The sequence below is a fragment of the Cinclus cinclus genome, chromosome 10, assembly GCF_963662255.1.
Source record: "Cinclus cinclus chromosome 10, bCinCin1.1, whole genome shotgun sequence".
Lineage (NCBI taxonomy): Eukaryota > Metazoa > Chordata > Aves > Passeriformes > Cinclidae > Cinclus > Cinclus cinclus.
The window spans coordinates 9465688-9478507 of record NC_085055.1 but is presented as its reverse complement, the minus strand read 5'-3'; the positions used below and the strand labels follow the sequence as shown (position 1 = coordinate 9478507).

The following is a 12820-nucleotide window of genomic DNA, read 5'->3' as shown; positions in this document are numbered from 1 at the left end:
TAACTGTGCCGTGCTTGGGCCCTGGGTGTGGGATATGCCCGTGTCTCCTGCCCTTTCTCCCAGGGCTCCCAAATCCCATCAGCCCCACAGGCAAGGGAACCTGCGTTGCCTGGGCCAAGAACGGGCTCCTGCTCTGAGCACCTCGAGGCCCTCTGCCTGGGTTTTGCGTGGTGGATGCTCCGTCCCCAGTGTCACCTCTGCCCTACGGCCCCGCCGTTTGCTCCTCCGGTTCTTCAGGGAGGCTGATGCCGGCGCTGGGGAGGTTCTGGAGAGGACCAGGAGGGGGTGACTGCTCCCGGCTATTTCCCACGGAACCACTGGAGGGCGGCAGTGACCCGTCTTAGCGGGGTCGTCCAGCTCCAGCTGGGCAAACTGGGCCAGCCCGGGCAGGGCGAGGCAAGGGGCTCCGGAGGGCCCCCCGGGCCGGCTCAGGCTCAGGGGCCTCTCCCAGGGCTGCTCACCCGGCGGAAGCCTCAGCCATGCGTGAACGGCCTCGCAGGGAGTGCCCGGCAGGTGAAGTGGATATGGGAATTCACAGCTTGTGTCAGAGAAAAATGTAGGTTGGAAAGGACTTTTAAAGTTCACCTAGTCCAAGCCCCTAGCCATGAGCAGGGACATCTCCAGCCAGGTCAGGTGCTGATTCACTGATCTGACCTGATTTGGGTGACCTGTTCCAGTGTTTCACCACTCTCACTCTAAAAAATTCCTTCCTTATATCTTATCTAAACTGACCATCCTTGAGTTTAAAGCCATCACCCCTTGTCCTATAGCTACAGGCCCTACTAAAAAGTCTGTTCCCATCTCTTATAGGCTCCTTCAAATACTGGAAAGCTGCAAAAAGGTCTCTCTGGAGCCTTCTCCAGGCTGAACAACCACAGCTGTCTCAGCCTGTCTTCACTGTCACGCCCACCCTTCCCTCTGATCATTTCTGTGGCCTCTGGATCTCCTCAGGGTTCGTGTCTTCCCTGTACTGCCAGCCCAGGGCTGGATGCAGCGCTCCAGGTGGGGTTTCATGAGAGTGGGGTAGAGGCGAAAAATCATCTCCCTTGACCTGTTGGCTGTGCTGCTTGGGATGCAGCCCAGGATAGGACTGGCACTTACAAGAAAATGCACCAGGCTAGACTCAGACCCACTGGGAGCATTTGTCCCTGTGCTCTGGGTCAATCCTTGGTTGTAGCCAAGCTTGGCAGAGGTGGTGCCTACTCTGTCTCTGATGGACACCTCCTGTGTGGGTCTAGCAGAGCATCTGCCCTACAACAGAAAGGCACCTGCTCTCAAGACCTTCAGCCTTTTTTATTTTTCCTTTTTGGATACCTTTGTGTCCCTTCTTGGACACAGGTGGATTACATTCCTGCTGGGTTCAGTTTTGGCTGATGTCTCTGTTTGAAGGACCCTAGGATGGGTCACACTGCTGACACAATTCTGCCCTGTGGGTGTCCCAGGCTGGGATCCATCAGAGCGGTCTGGTGAGAAAGTTGCTGCCATAGCTAATGAGGATTAATGGTCCAACTTCAACCCCTCCTAACAAATATCTACTCTGTATCCCTAACCCATGTACTCAGTGGCTGAATACAGGATGTGAGATGATGCCTTTCATTTCCCCGTGGCTCTGAGGATCTCAAGTCCAGCAACAGGACAAGCTGACCAAGACATCAAGTGATTACACAGCTGCCTGTGATGTTCAGGAGCAGAAGCTGGACATACCCCTTCCCACAATGTCCATGTGCTAGAGCTGATGACAAACAGCAGGGAAAAGTGGCAGGAGGGCTGGAGAAATCTGTCACAGAACAAGTGAGTCATGAGCTGTAGTGTGTTATGGGAGTGTCCACATGTGGGGAGTGTTGGAGCCCAGCCCAGTACGGGAGTGATGCTGGTGGGCTCAGGGGAACACGGGTTTTCCAGAGGGGCTTGAGTGTCCCCAAGGCACTTGGAAAAGCAGAAAAGTGTGCAGTGCTGCTCGAGAAACTGGTGACAAAGGGACAACTGGCTCCAAGGGATTAACAGAGGGGAGGCCAAGGAGGTCTTGGTCAGGGAAGTCAGGACGCCTTTCTGATGTAGCCAGTGGGAGGAAGAGAAGTTTAACAGAGGAGGGGGTTGTGGAAGGGGCAGGGAAGTAGAAAGCCCTGTTGTGCTGCTGGCTTGGGTGATGGGAGTTGTGCCTGCTGAGGTACATTTTTGTAACAGAAAGGAAAACACACAAAAAATAAAATTTCTTCCCTTCTTTGGACGGCAGGAATGTTTTAATTGAGAAATTTGTTTTAATTACATTAGGTGATATCACAGTCTATTTTACAAGTTTGGGGTAAGAGGATGTGTGGACCAGTTACACAGAAATCCAGCGAAAGGATAAAAATCTACAACATGAGAAAAATGAAAAGGTTAACCCCAAAACAAAAGCATTGAGAGTTTGGTATGAATGCAAATGGGCGATTATACCAGGGTCCAGAGAAGTAGAAAGGATGAGACTAAAATAAATTTACAGTATTGGTTCTGCATGACCATTGTTTGCCTGTGTTCAGAGACAGCCTCTCTTCCTGAGGGCATCACTGAGCAGATGGCCTCGTCTCTGAGGATTTGGTCTGGTCTTGTCAGAGAAGAAAGCAAAATAACTGATAGGCAAAGGTCACAACCCACGCTGAGCTGGTCCCCAGGGTCACTGCCTACAGGAGTGTCTTCCACTGGATAGTCGGGGGGTTCTGCACCAAGAACTGTATGGAGGAAAACTAAAACAGCTCCAAAAAGCCCCATCTCAAACGTAGAAAAGTCTCACTCTGGAAGTGCTTACGAGAAGATCGTCATCATAGAATTTGGTTTCTATAATAACGTTACCACTGTGGGAGGAAAGGAGGAGAAAGAAAAGGTGTTAGAAGGATGTACACAGTGGTTGTTCCTCTCCACTCTCTCAAAAGCCTGGGCTCACCCCCTGACCACCCCACAACATGATCGCTTTGGTCTGGAGCTGCACACAGTGAGCGCTGTCCTGGTCAGGGTCAGTCAGGACTGAGGGATCTCCCAAACACATTCCTGTGTGGAATGTTCCCCCCATCTGAGCACGGTACTGCTCAGGCTGCAGAGTGCTTAGACAGCAAACTCCTGCTCACTCTTATTGCTAAAAATAAACTAGCAGTCCCAGCACCTTTAGGCCCCTCTCTCCTGCAGGAATTGTGGAAACCAATGGGAATTCTTTTTTTTTTTTATTCTCCTTCTCTGTCCTCTAGTGCTGAGCAAGCTACATCAACCAACTTAACATGTCATTTCCCTCAAGAAGTGCTTAAATACACAGACACAAGCATATTTTATACAAACTGCAATGGAAATGTGGATTTGGGTGTGACAGAAGCTCTTTAACTTGCTGACTTTTGAGATTTTGGTACATAAAATAAGAACTCTGGGACCATTACAACATCTGGACACCTAAGCAGTGTGATCTGACCATATCTAAACCTGGATCTTGAAAACCAAACCAGCAGTTCTACCTCCACTGCGGCTCTTGGTGTCCGTAACACTGGACCTGCTGAGAATGTAAGGTTTTTCTGTGGTGTGGACAATGCTTGAACTTAAATGTCAGAGAATGTTCTCAATCTGATACTTGGTCATCCTGGGAACTCTTCAATGCAGAGTAGCTTGGTTAGCACCAAGTATCACATCCCCATTCTCTCCTGGTTTGGAAACACCAAGGCAACCATGAGGTCTTTGGAATATCAGAAAATGAGGGGCTTTTTAAATCTTGGCAACTTAAAAATGATGACTTCTTTGGGCCACAAATTCCCCTTTGGGTTTTTTTGGGCTGCGGAGTTCCACTGAAAAGCCTCAAGAATGACTTTAGGATACCTCTATGAATAGGAGAGATCTGCCTCCCCACTACAAGTGGAAATACTTCAGGGAACAAATAGAACATTGAAAAACCCTCAAGGTCATTTGAAAACTAGCTTTTTAACTCCAAGTCCTGAAAACATCTTGAATTCCTGAGATGATCAAAACCAATTTGTCAGATGTCTTTGTTTCTTTACTCTGGTTCCAAACTCTGCCTCCTCCTGTACTGACTGACAGTGCCCAGCTGTGAGAGCTGAGGGTGTGTGCAGCACCTCCAAGGCTCTGAACAGACTGTGCCAGGAGCAGTATTAGAACACTGGTGCTCTCCTCCGAGCTGCTCTCTCTTTGAAACGTGCTGTGAATGGGAATCAGTGGTAGTTCCTATCCTGGTGCCTTCTCTATGCAACTGGCTTTGCTCCAGACAGGGAATGAGAGGGAAAATGCTGGAGAGGAAGGTCTTCCAGTGGACACAGTGACCTTGCAATGAGACTGGCTGCTCCCTGTCTGCCTCTTGTTGGCAGCAGGGTTCCCAAACCCTTCTGTTTCTGGCAGTGCACTCCTTGTGTGCTTGCCAGCACCCATCCAGCGCTGCAGGGAGGATGGTTACCCTTCCCAAGAGCCTCCCTCCAGGAGCTTTTTCCATCTTCCCCAAAAGCTGGAGCCTGGCTGCCCACACTGAGCAATGCCCAGCACGTGTTACTGTGTGTGACACATCTGAGGCATCACTGCCCTGCTCAGGAGCCCATGAGCACACAGAGCCAGGAGTACACTTTGGGGGGAGTGTGTGTGAATCTTCCTGCAGGTGACTGTAAAATTACTGATTCCTACCTATTAAGGGAATTGTAGCCCCAGATGCAACTCCATGCATAGCGTATATAAATGTATATATATGCACATACACTGAATGTGTATAAGCCAATATTAAAGACACAAAGCTCAGCAAAATGTTACAGTGATGAAACAAACACTAGAGCAGTACTACAGGTGATACACTGCATGAACTAAACTACCTTGGACAAGAGTCAGTGATGAATAGCTGATTTTAAAATGGCCCAAAAATCTGATTTTTTTTTTTTCTCCTGGATGTAAAACATTTTAAAATCCTTTCAGGATTCACCTTCCAAAAAAATTAAGCAACTTTATTAAAGAATCAGCTTCACTTTCTTCAAACCTTTATTGCTATATTAATGCAAATTGGACCTACGGAAAGGAAGGTAATGAGGCTGGCCCTTTCATCTCTCAACTAACAGTAGTGAGGTGATTCAGAGTTGGCAGCAGCTCCCTCTCCTCCTACCCACCTACGTTGCTCCCAAGGAAATGCCACACACAGCTTTTGCTTTGCCTGCTCTCAGATTCTGCAAGCCCAAGGCACTCACGTTAAAACGTTAGCTGGCATCATCTGTGATTCAGGTGCTGCCTCTATCAAGGACTGCCAAGTGTTTGTGGAGTTAGGAATCACAAAACCAAATTCAAAGAACCATTCTGCAAAGTAAAAAAAAAATAAAAAAAAAAAACAGAGGCATTTGAAAGAAGAAAATTCACAAATGGTCCTTTTGCTTTTCAACTGACAGGCTGGGAAACTCCCTAAACTGTCCCGCTGGGCTGCCAACATTTTACATTTAAATTACTTTGTACAGCTTAAACTGCACTGAACCCTGCCCTCCTCTTAGATCAGATACTCCCTTTCCAAAATAGCTGATGGTACTGATAAGGTCACACCACTTCCTTGGCATTCGGTGAAAATTTCAACACACCTCGCTGGGAACAGGGAAACCATACTCCTCCTCTTGCAGACATCCCTGGGATCCAGTTGATGTTAAGTGTGCAACTGGTTGCCCAAAAAACACGGAACTCAATTTTATCTGCCCCTCCTCCAGCCCAGATTAAGAACAGCACTGAAGTGAGAGGGGTCAGATGTGCAGCTGTGGGGCCACTGGCACTGCTGAACTCGGGTAAACCAGAGGCTCCAGCCTGGCACTCTGAGGAAGACCCAGGAATTCCAGTAACAGCCTGACTCTGAAATAACCTGTTTCCTTGCCTCAGGCAGCCCGTGGTGGATTTATGCCCTCAGGCATGATTACCCAGCTTTTTTGCTTACATAACAAAGTGTTAATACACTTATGAAATGCTATCCTTAATACTGTGGCCCATTAGTCCTGACAAGATGAGTGCTTCAGTGCTACTCTGAAAAATTAAAATAACCACATTCAACCCATTTTAGTCAGTCTAATCCCTGCCCTGCTGGGGGTCAGTCCCTGTGCTGCAGCACACAGAGCACATCCATACCTTCTAGACACTGCCCTTTGAAATAAACTTTCTGTTCCAGACGGAATTTTTCCATTTGTTCTGCTGAGGAAAAGTTTAACTCCCGAGACACTGCTTTGCATTTCAGGATTTTTTTAGGAACTCGAGCTGTGAAAAAGATAAAGAAGAATTATTTGGACACAATAAAATCCAGCTTCTGCAGGTACTATTATTCTATACTTGGAAATAATGACTAGAACTAATACAAGATCATAGCAGCAGGAAGAAATGCAAACACAAAGGACTTTGTTTTTACATTCATTTTTACATTTGCAAGAGTGAAATCCAAGATGCAAATACCTTAAGTACCTTGTTTACAGTCAAGAATGAAACTTATGACAGAACCAGGGATACGACACTGATCTTTCAGAACCAGACTTTTGGTTCTTAGTTCTTTGTGATTAAACCCCATAATTTTTCAAGTTGAAATGTAAGATGCAACTTAAATTTTTACTTTAAGAATGGTGCTGAAGATCACCAGCAGCCAAAGGGCTGCTTAGCACACCAAGCCTCTCAGCCCTTCTCACTTTTCCTCCTTTACTGCCCTCACTGGTACAGACTACACCACTGTGGATAAACATCCCTTTGCAGTTAAGTGTAAAATGACTCGTTAAAATTATTCTGCAATTTAGTAATTCCATTTCTTTCTTCCCCAAGACAGAGTCCTGAGAATGTTTGCTTTAACATTGTAAAACTACCAAATAAATAGTAACTTTCAATAAAAGTAGGACTGTGTTGTCTTTAAACATCTGATTTAAGACATTTTAATTTACATTTCTACCATCAAGCAAAAATTTTAACTGAAATTACTTATTTTAAGCTCATTTTACTTTTATTTCTCTTTTTTTCCTGTTAAAAATAGAAAATAAGGAAGTTTGATTCTCATCAGTTAAGTCCATTTTAAAACATGCTTGTATGCAGATAAGCACAGACTTAATCCTAAATTTACTAGTGCTTTTTGTTAACTTGAGGATGTACTATACCTGCACATTTATTTAAGCACTTACATGGTTAACATACATTTAGTCAGATACTTAATGCTGATTAGATTAGAAAGTGTTGAATGATACATTTCCTATTTACTTACAAGTAATTTTGGGTACAACTGTTTAGTTAGAAACTGAAATTCAATTAAAATATCCATACAGTTATGTTTTCATTTACATCAAATAAAGCTACCTTAAATATTTGGGACATATAAGAAAGTGAGTTATCTCAGCCAAACTGATTTTACATTTTAAACTACACGTTTTCTTAGATAATTAAAGGACTGGTTGCATGTCACGAATGAAAGCTGTCTGTGGGGATTTTCTAAGAGCTACACCTCAGCAACTTACTCCAAGATTTGCTTGTATATTGGAAGAAACCAAACTTTACAGATTTGCATCATCCAAATTGCCTCTCAGTTTTGAATGCCCTGTCACTGAATAGAGCTGACTGGAAAAGCTCCTGCTGTCAAAAGCTGGTTTAGATGGTTAATTCCAGTTTCAGGTGCTCAGGCTGTGATTTTTACTACTTAAGACAGTTTAATGTTAAGACTTTGGCAACAATCCAATACCACATTAATATTGTTTTTATTTCATCTAAGTGGTAATAGTGAATTAAGGTAGCAATACAGTATCATGATTTGAAACTTAAGAGTTCATTTTATAAAGAAACTTGTACTTAAATCAAATAGAAGTCAGTCATGTTTAAAAAGCAAACAGAAGTCCTGTTTAAAGAAAATGTATTTTATTCACTCTGCCATATATTTGGTTCTTCATGTGCTGTGTCTAGACTGTGATTTGCTCTGAATGGCCACAGAACATATACACACACAAATAAGTACTATATAATGACTTTAAGTACTATATAATGACATATGGATTTAATTGTAGAACAATTATTCTGTTTGCCCTCACTGTTTCTGCTGCAGGACTGTATCAGAACTGTATTTTCCCACACCTTTTAATTCACCATCAGATTACCCTGCTTTGCTGGATGTCTCCTCCCCCTCTCAGCCTATTTATTGAGCATAACCTATCTACCTCAGACTTCTTTTCTAGCCAAGACATACAAGAACTGCTTTTTCTGGTCTTTTCTCCCAAGGAAGACCATCCTCCCATCTTTAATCTTTTCAGTGGCTTCTCCTAATAGCTGTCCTCTGTATCTGCCACAGTTTGCCGTCATCCATCTTCTAGATGGATGACTGTGAACTGTGCACCAGATAAGGTCTTAACTATTCCTTGTACAATGGGCATTAATCTCAGGCCAAAGTATGTTTTAATTAATTCTCCAAGTTCCTCTGATGGAGATGATGGTTCCCGTTTTCTTTGCCATGAGAATCTTGAGGCACAGTAAGCACGTATGATTTGCCCAGGTGACAGAAGTGACATCTGTCCTTCAAAGCAGGGGTATGTTTGCAACTCAGGTGACCCAGACACGCAGCACCACCCAGCCCCAAATGCCCAATAAAATCACACAGTACCTTCATGTTCCACTCCAGGTACAGACAGATCATCTGTTCCTTGCCAGAGGATTTTCCCTGTTTCTGCATCCCGAAGGTTCATCCAATTTCTGATTGGGAAGCAAATAAGGAAAACAAGCTATCTATATCCCTAAATGCTATGTGTAGTATTCTTTGCTGAGATGTGAAATAGGCTACTCCAGATGAGTTTCAGTCATGATTTCTGGTTCTCAGGAGGCCAAGGAAAAGATATGCATTTTCCCTGAGAATAAATGAACAAACCAACCCCTAACCAGAATGAATGCAACAAGAGTTGTATAGCCACGGATTTAGTTTTCACTTTAGACTGAAGCTTGTTAACCTCATTTATCATTTTCCATTGCTTCTAAAGGATAAAGACAGTGTCACTGTGCTGCAGAGAAGCAAAAACATTGCTAACAATAACAGATAATTCTACACAAACAATTGCTGTTCTCCAGCATTTGAAAAGCACTAGGAAAAGGAGTTGTAACATGAGAAAAGGAATAACATCCAATCTAGCTTGTTTCCTTAGCTAACAAAATGCTAATATCAAGGGCTGTTCTATTGCTGTTGACCTAGTAACTGACACTCATGGGAATTCTTCAGCTGCTGAGTGCTAAGCAAAGGGAGATCTCTTTTCACTCTCAGCAAGTGAGGTTATGCCAGCTTCCAAAATGCCCCAATCAGTGAATCAGTCAATAAATCTATATGCAAGTAGGAAATATTCGTATTTCCAAAGGGACAGTTAATAATGATAAATACCCCTTTGAAAAATCTCACGAGGTAACTCAGACACTGACAGCTCAAAACAAGGAGCGTGCACACCTGCACGATGCCATCCTGAACAGGGACACAACCATCCATAAGCCTCAGACCCTCCTGCTCTGCAGCTCTTCAGGGTGGCTATGAGGATTCACCAGTGTCAATGCCAGAGACTGAACAGAGCAGGACCTGTGGGATGAGCCCACACAAAGCAGAGCCTTTCCAGGAGCATCCTTTGGCTGTTTTATGGCAGTGCACCCTTCGTGCTCAGTGCTGCTTACAAGTGCTCAAGGAACTGGCTGGGGAGGTGGAGACAGTAGAGGGACAATATGGACCTTGACATGGGTATAAATAGGAGCTGTTGGAGATTTGCATATTGAACTCATCCTCTAACACACACAGTTTCCAGGCAGACTCACAAACTCATCACACTGATCACATTTTTCCAGAGCTCCCAGGAAGAAACAGATGCTTTAGCAAATTTTGCATCACAGGTGAACATTTGTTTTAAAATTATATGTGGGGGAGGAGAAGGGAAGATGGCTGCTTCAGCAGAGATGTGAGGAGAGAGAAAATTAACAGCAGAATGGCAAGAAGAACTTGCAGCAGGGTTGGGCATTTCATGTGGTGCTGGCTGAAAAGCTGAAAGTCCTCAGCCAACACAACCTGCAGGATGGAACTGCCTCAGCTGTAATTTAAAATGCCAAAAAATCCACCATTTTCCCATACATCTTCCCACACACAAACACACACATTAGCCAGGGTGAAGCTATTTGCATAGAAAGCAGTGTGCCATCTATCAAATGCCATGTACGAGGGGAAAATAACAAATGAGATAATCTGAGCATCTCACTGACAAACTCATTTATCTTCCCGACACTCTGCTACACAAACACTCTTAACTATTAGCTGAGCAGTAATTTCGTAAATTGGGCACTTGATTATCAAATACCTGTACTACCTTTAAAAAAGAGTCCTCTCACATGTGTTTATTTGCTGTTTGTTCACTATCAATATCAGTCAGAGTTGTGAGCTCCTAGGTCTGGCCACAAGCTGTGTAGTGCCAAACTGAGCACTAGCCAAGTTCCTCTGAACTGGAAATGAAACACTGAGCAGGACTGCAAACCCAGCACTGTAAAGGAACTCATCCAGCCTCTCAACTGCTGTATCAGTACTCTAACTAATGGACCATTCCTTTTGCTTGCCATGACTTGCCTCGTCTTCCCATCCCTCTTCCCTTGCCAATTTCTGTAGTACTCTAAAATCACATTTACCATTTTCAAAAGTATTATATTAGAAGTACCCTTTAGTGAGAAGTAGCCTGACAGCTTAATTATTATCCTTACTTGACATACATTGTTATAGTGTTAGTGACTCACTATTTCTGCTGAGAAGAAACACTACTGTACACTACTGACCTCTGTAACTTCTCCCTATCAGGATTTCTCTCTCAGTTCAGTCCAAAAAAGATGATAGTAGTTATGTTGCTGTGCTGAACAGTGTTAATATTTAAAATGTATGTTAACATTTGGGGTGTTGGACAGCTATAAAGTGCTATCTGGCTTTATTTTGTTTATTGATGTTCCACTGTAAAAGTAATTCCATGCAGGATAGCCTGTCCCATGCTTTGTATTATGACTGTCAAATTCAAGATGAAGAATAGATAAAAAGCTCAAGGTTCTAGCCCTGCTCATGAGACCATGTCTCATGTATGCAGCAATGCATGCCACAGTTCCTAGAAAATATATTGTATTTAAACAATCTGAACATTGCTAGCCTGTGTAAATTCCTTATCAAATAAAAAAAGGTTTAATGTCAGTGTAGTCAAAGGCTTTCTGACCTTGACAAGTCCAAGTACTGGTTCAGGGCATGCTTTTCCAACTTCTGCAAATGAAGAAACAAAATCAACCTGCTAGTCAGAGTGTATACCAAGAGTAAAAATATGTGGACCCAAACATATCTAAGGGATCAGAATACACTAGCCAGTTCACAAATTTTTTCCCAAAAACTAAACATTATTAAAAGGGAAGAACAAATCATCAAATCTTAAAAGCATGGACACATAATCTCCTTCTATTGGAAAAAACACTTAATGTACAAGAGGTTAGTTATTTTCAAAAAATAAACATCTAAAAAGAAACAGGCATCTGAAAAAAGTTTTAGTCAAAACTGAGATAATGTATAAAACTTTAACAGAATTTTAAAACAAAACAAAACAAAAAAAAGAGGCAAACCCCATCACAAGTGATTTCTTCACATGGGAATACCTGACAAAGCAGTGCCTGTACTGCTTACCTAGTTAGCAGCTTATCCTCACTATTTCTGTCATCTTGGATAGGAAGGCTGGTAATAGGACATACCCCAGAGTGAAGAAAATTGAGATCTTGAACAAACCCACACACACTATTATCTTCTAATGTGTTTAATTGGTTTAAGATTCTTCCACCCCAGCATGAGAGCTATTGTTACTAAAAATAAAGAGTGCTCCACCTCCTGAGCAGCAGTGGAGACCTGAAGGCAGAATGATGAGGGCATTTCAAGCATTATTGAAAAGGAGAAAGTAAATTAATATTGGTCTAATACAATTACTCTTTTTGAAGAGGTTAATGTTAGGCCATTTGACAGGGGTAGCTAAGAGCAAGTAGGAAGCCAGGCATTTCCAGCTTTGTGAAGTTTGTATATTGGGGGGGAGGGAAAGGAAGAACAGCAGTGTATTCCTAATTCAGTTTCTCCTTCTTACACCATTAAAATTTTCATTCATTTGTAATCTGTGGGCTTGGTTTTTTTTTTAAATGATGTTTGATTTAAGACTCAATATATCAAATATTCTTCAATCCTGAAGGCAAGAAAGGATTAGGTAGGACAGCAGAAGGAAGGGTGTACTGTTGATCTATTTATATTCCACCACCTATTGGGTCAGCAAAGTCTTACATAAAAGATTTGTAGTAGCTGGAACTTGACTTGCTTTATATACATGACATGAATTAGCTGCCTCCCTTACTTTGCTTAGCCTGATGAAGGGAAATGGTTTGTGCATTTCTAAATCCAAATTTTGCCTTCTTGAATACCTCTGATGTCAGAACTTCTTTCGTCTATCTGTCATAGAGATCACTTGGTTCAAACAAATCAGAACATAAATCCTCATCTTTCAGTGTATTAGCATTGCAAAAGATTGCCTTGTATTACCACACTTGTAATTAAGAGCAGCCTTAAGGAAGAGAATGAGTACAAACAAAATTTATCATTAAAGTAATATGGAGTTAAAAGAAGTTCTGTCTCAATCTCCTGGACTATTACTTGTATGTTGTAATGTTTAGCACTTCTTGAAGATCTCAAAGGCTGTGGCAAACAGCAGGTATCATTTCTTTTATTAAAATGATCATTTTTAAATTTTATTCTTTGGTGTCTAGGCCTACATCTTTCTAAAACCTCAGGAACTGCTGTACTCTTATATTTCATAATAAAAATAAGGCT

The 12820-nt window shown here is 42.7% G+C and overlaps 1 protein-coding gene across 1 annotated transcript; it reads right to left on the bottom strand.

The window, feature by feature from the left end:
- Nucleotides 1-1283: 1283 nt before the first annotated feature.
- Nucleotides 1284-8666, bottom strand: PDE6D (phosphodiesterase 6D). The gene is made up of 4 exons (XM_062498869.1): nucleotides 8585-8666; nucleotides 6100-6225; nucleotides 5190-5295; nucleotides 1284-2831 (listed from the first exon to the last, which is right to left on the bottom strand). Exons 1-4 carry the CDS (start codon nucleotides 8664-8666, stop codon nucleotides 2750-2752), a joined length of 396 nt encoding a protein of 131 aa, XP_062354853.1. The 3' UTR covers nucleotides 1284-2749.
- Nucleotides 8667-12820: the final 4154 nt, after the last annotated feature.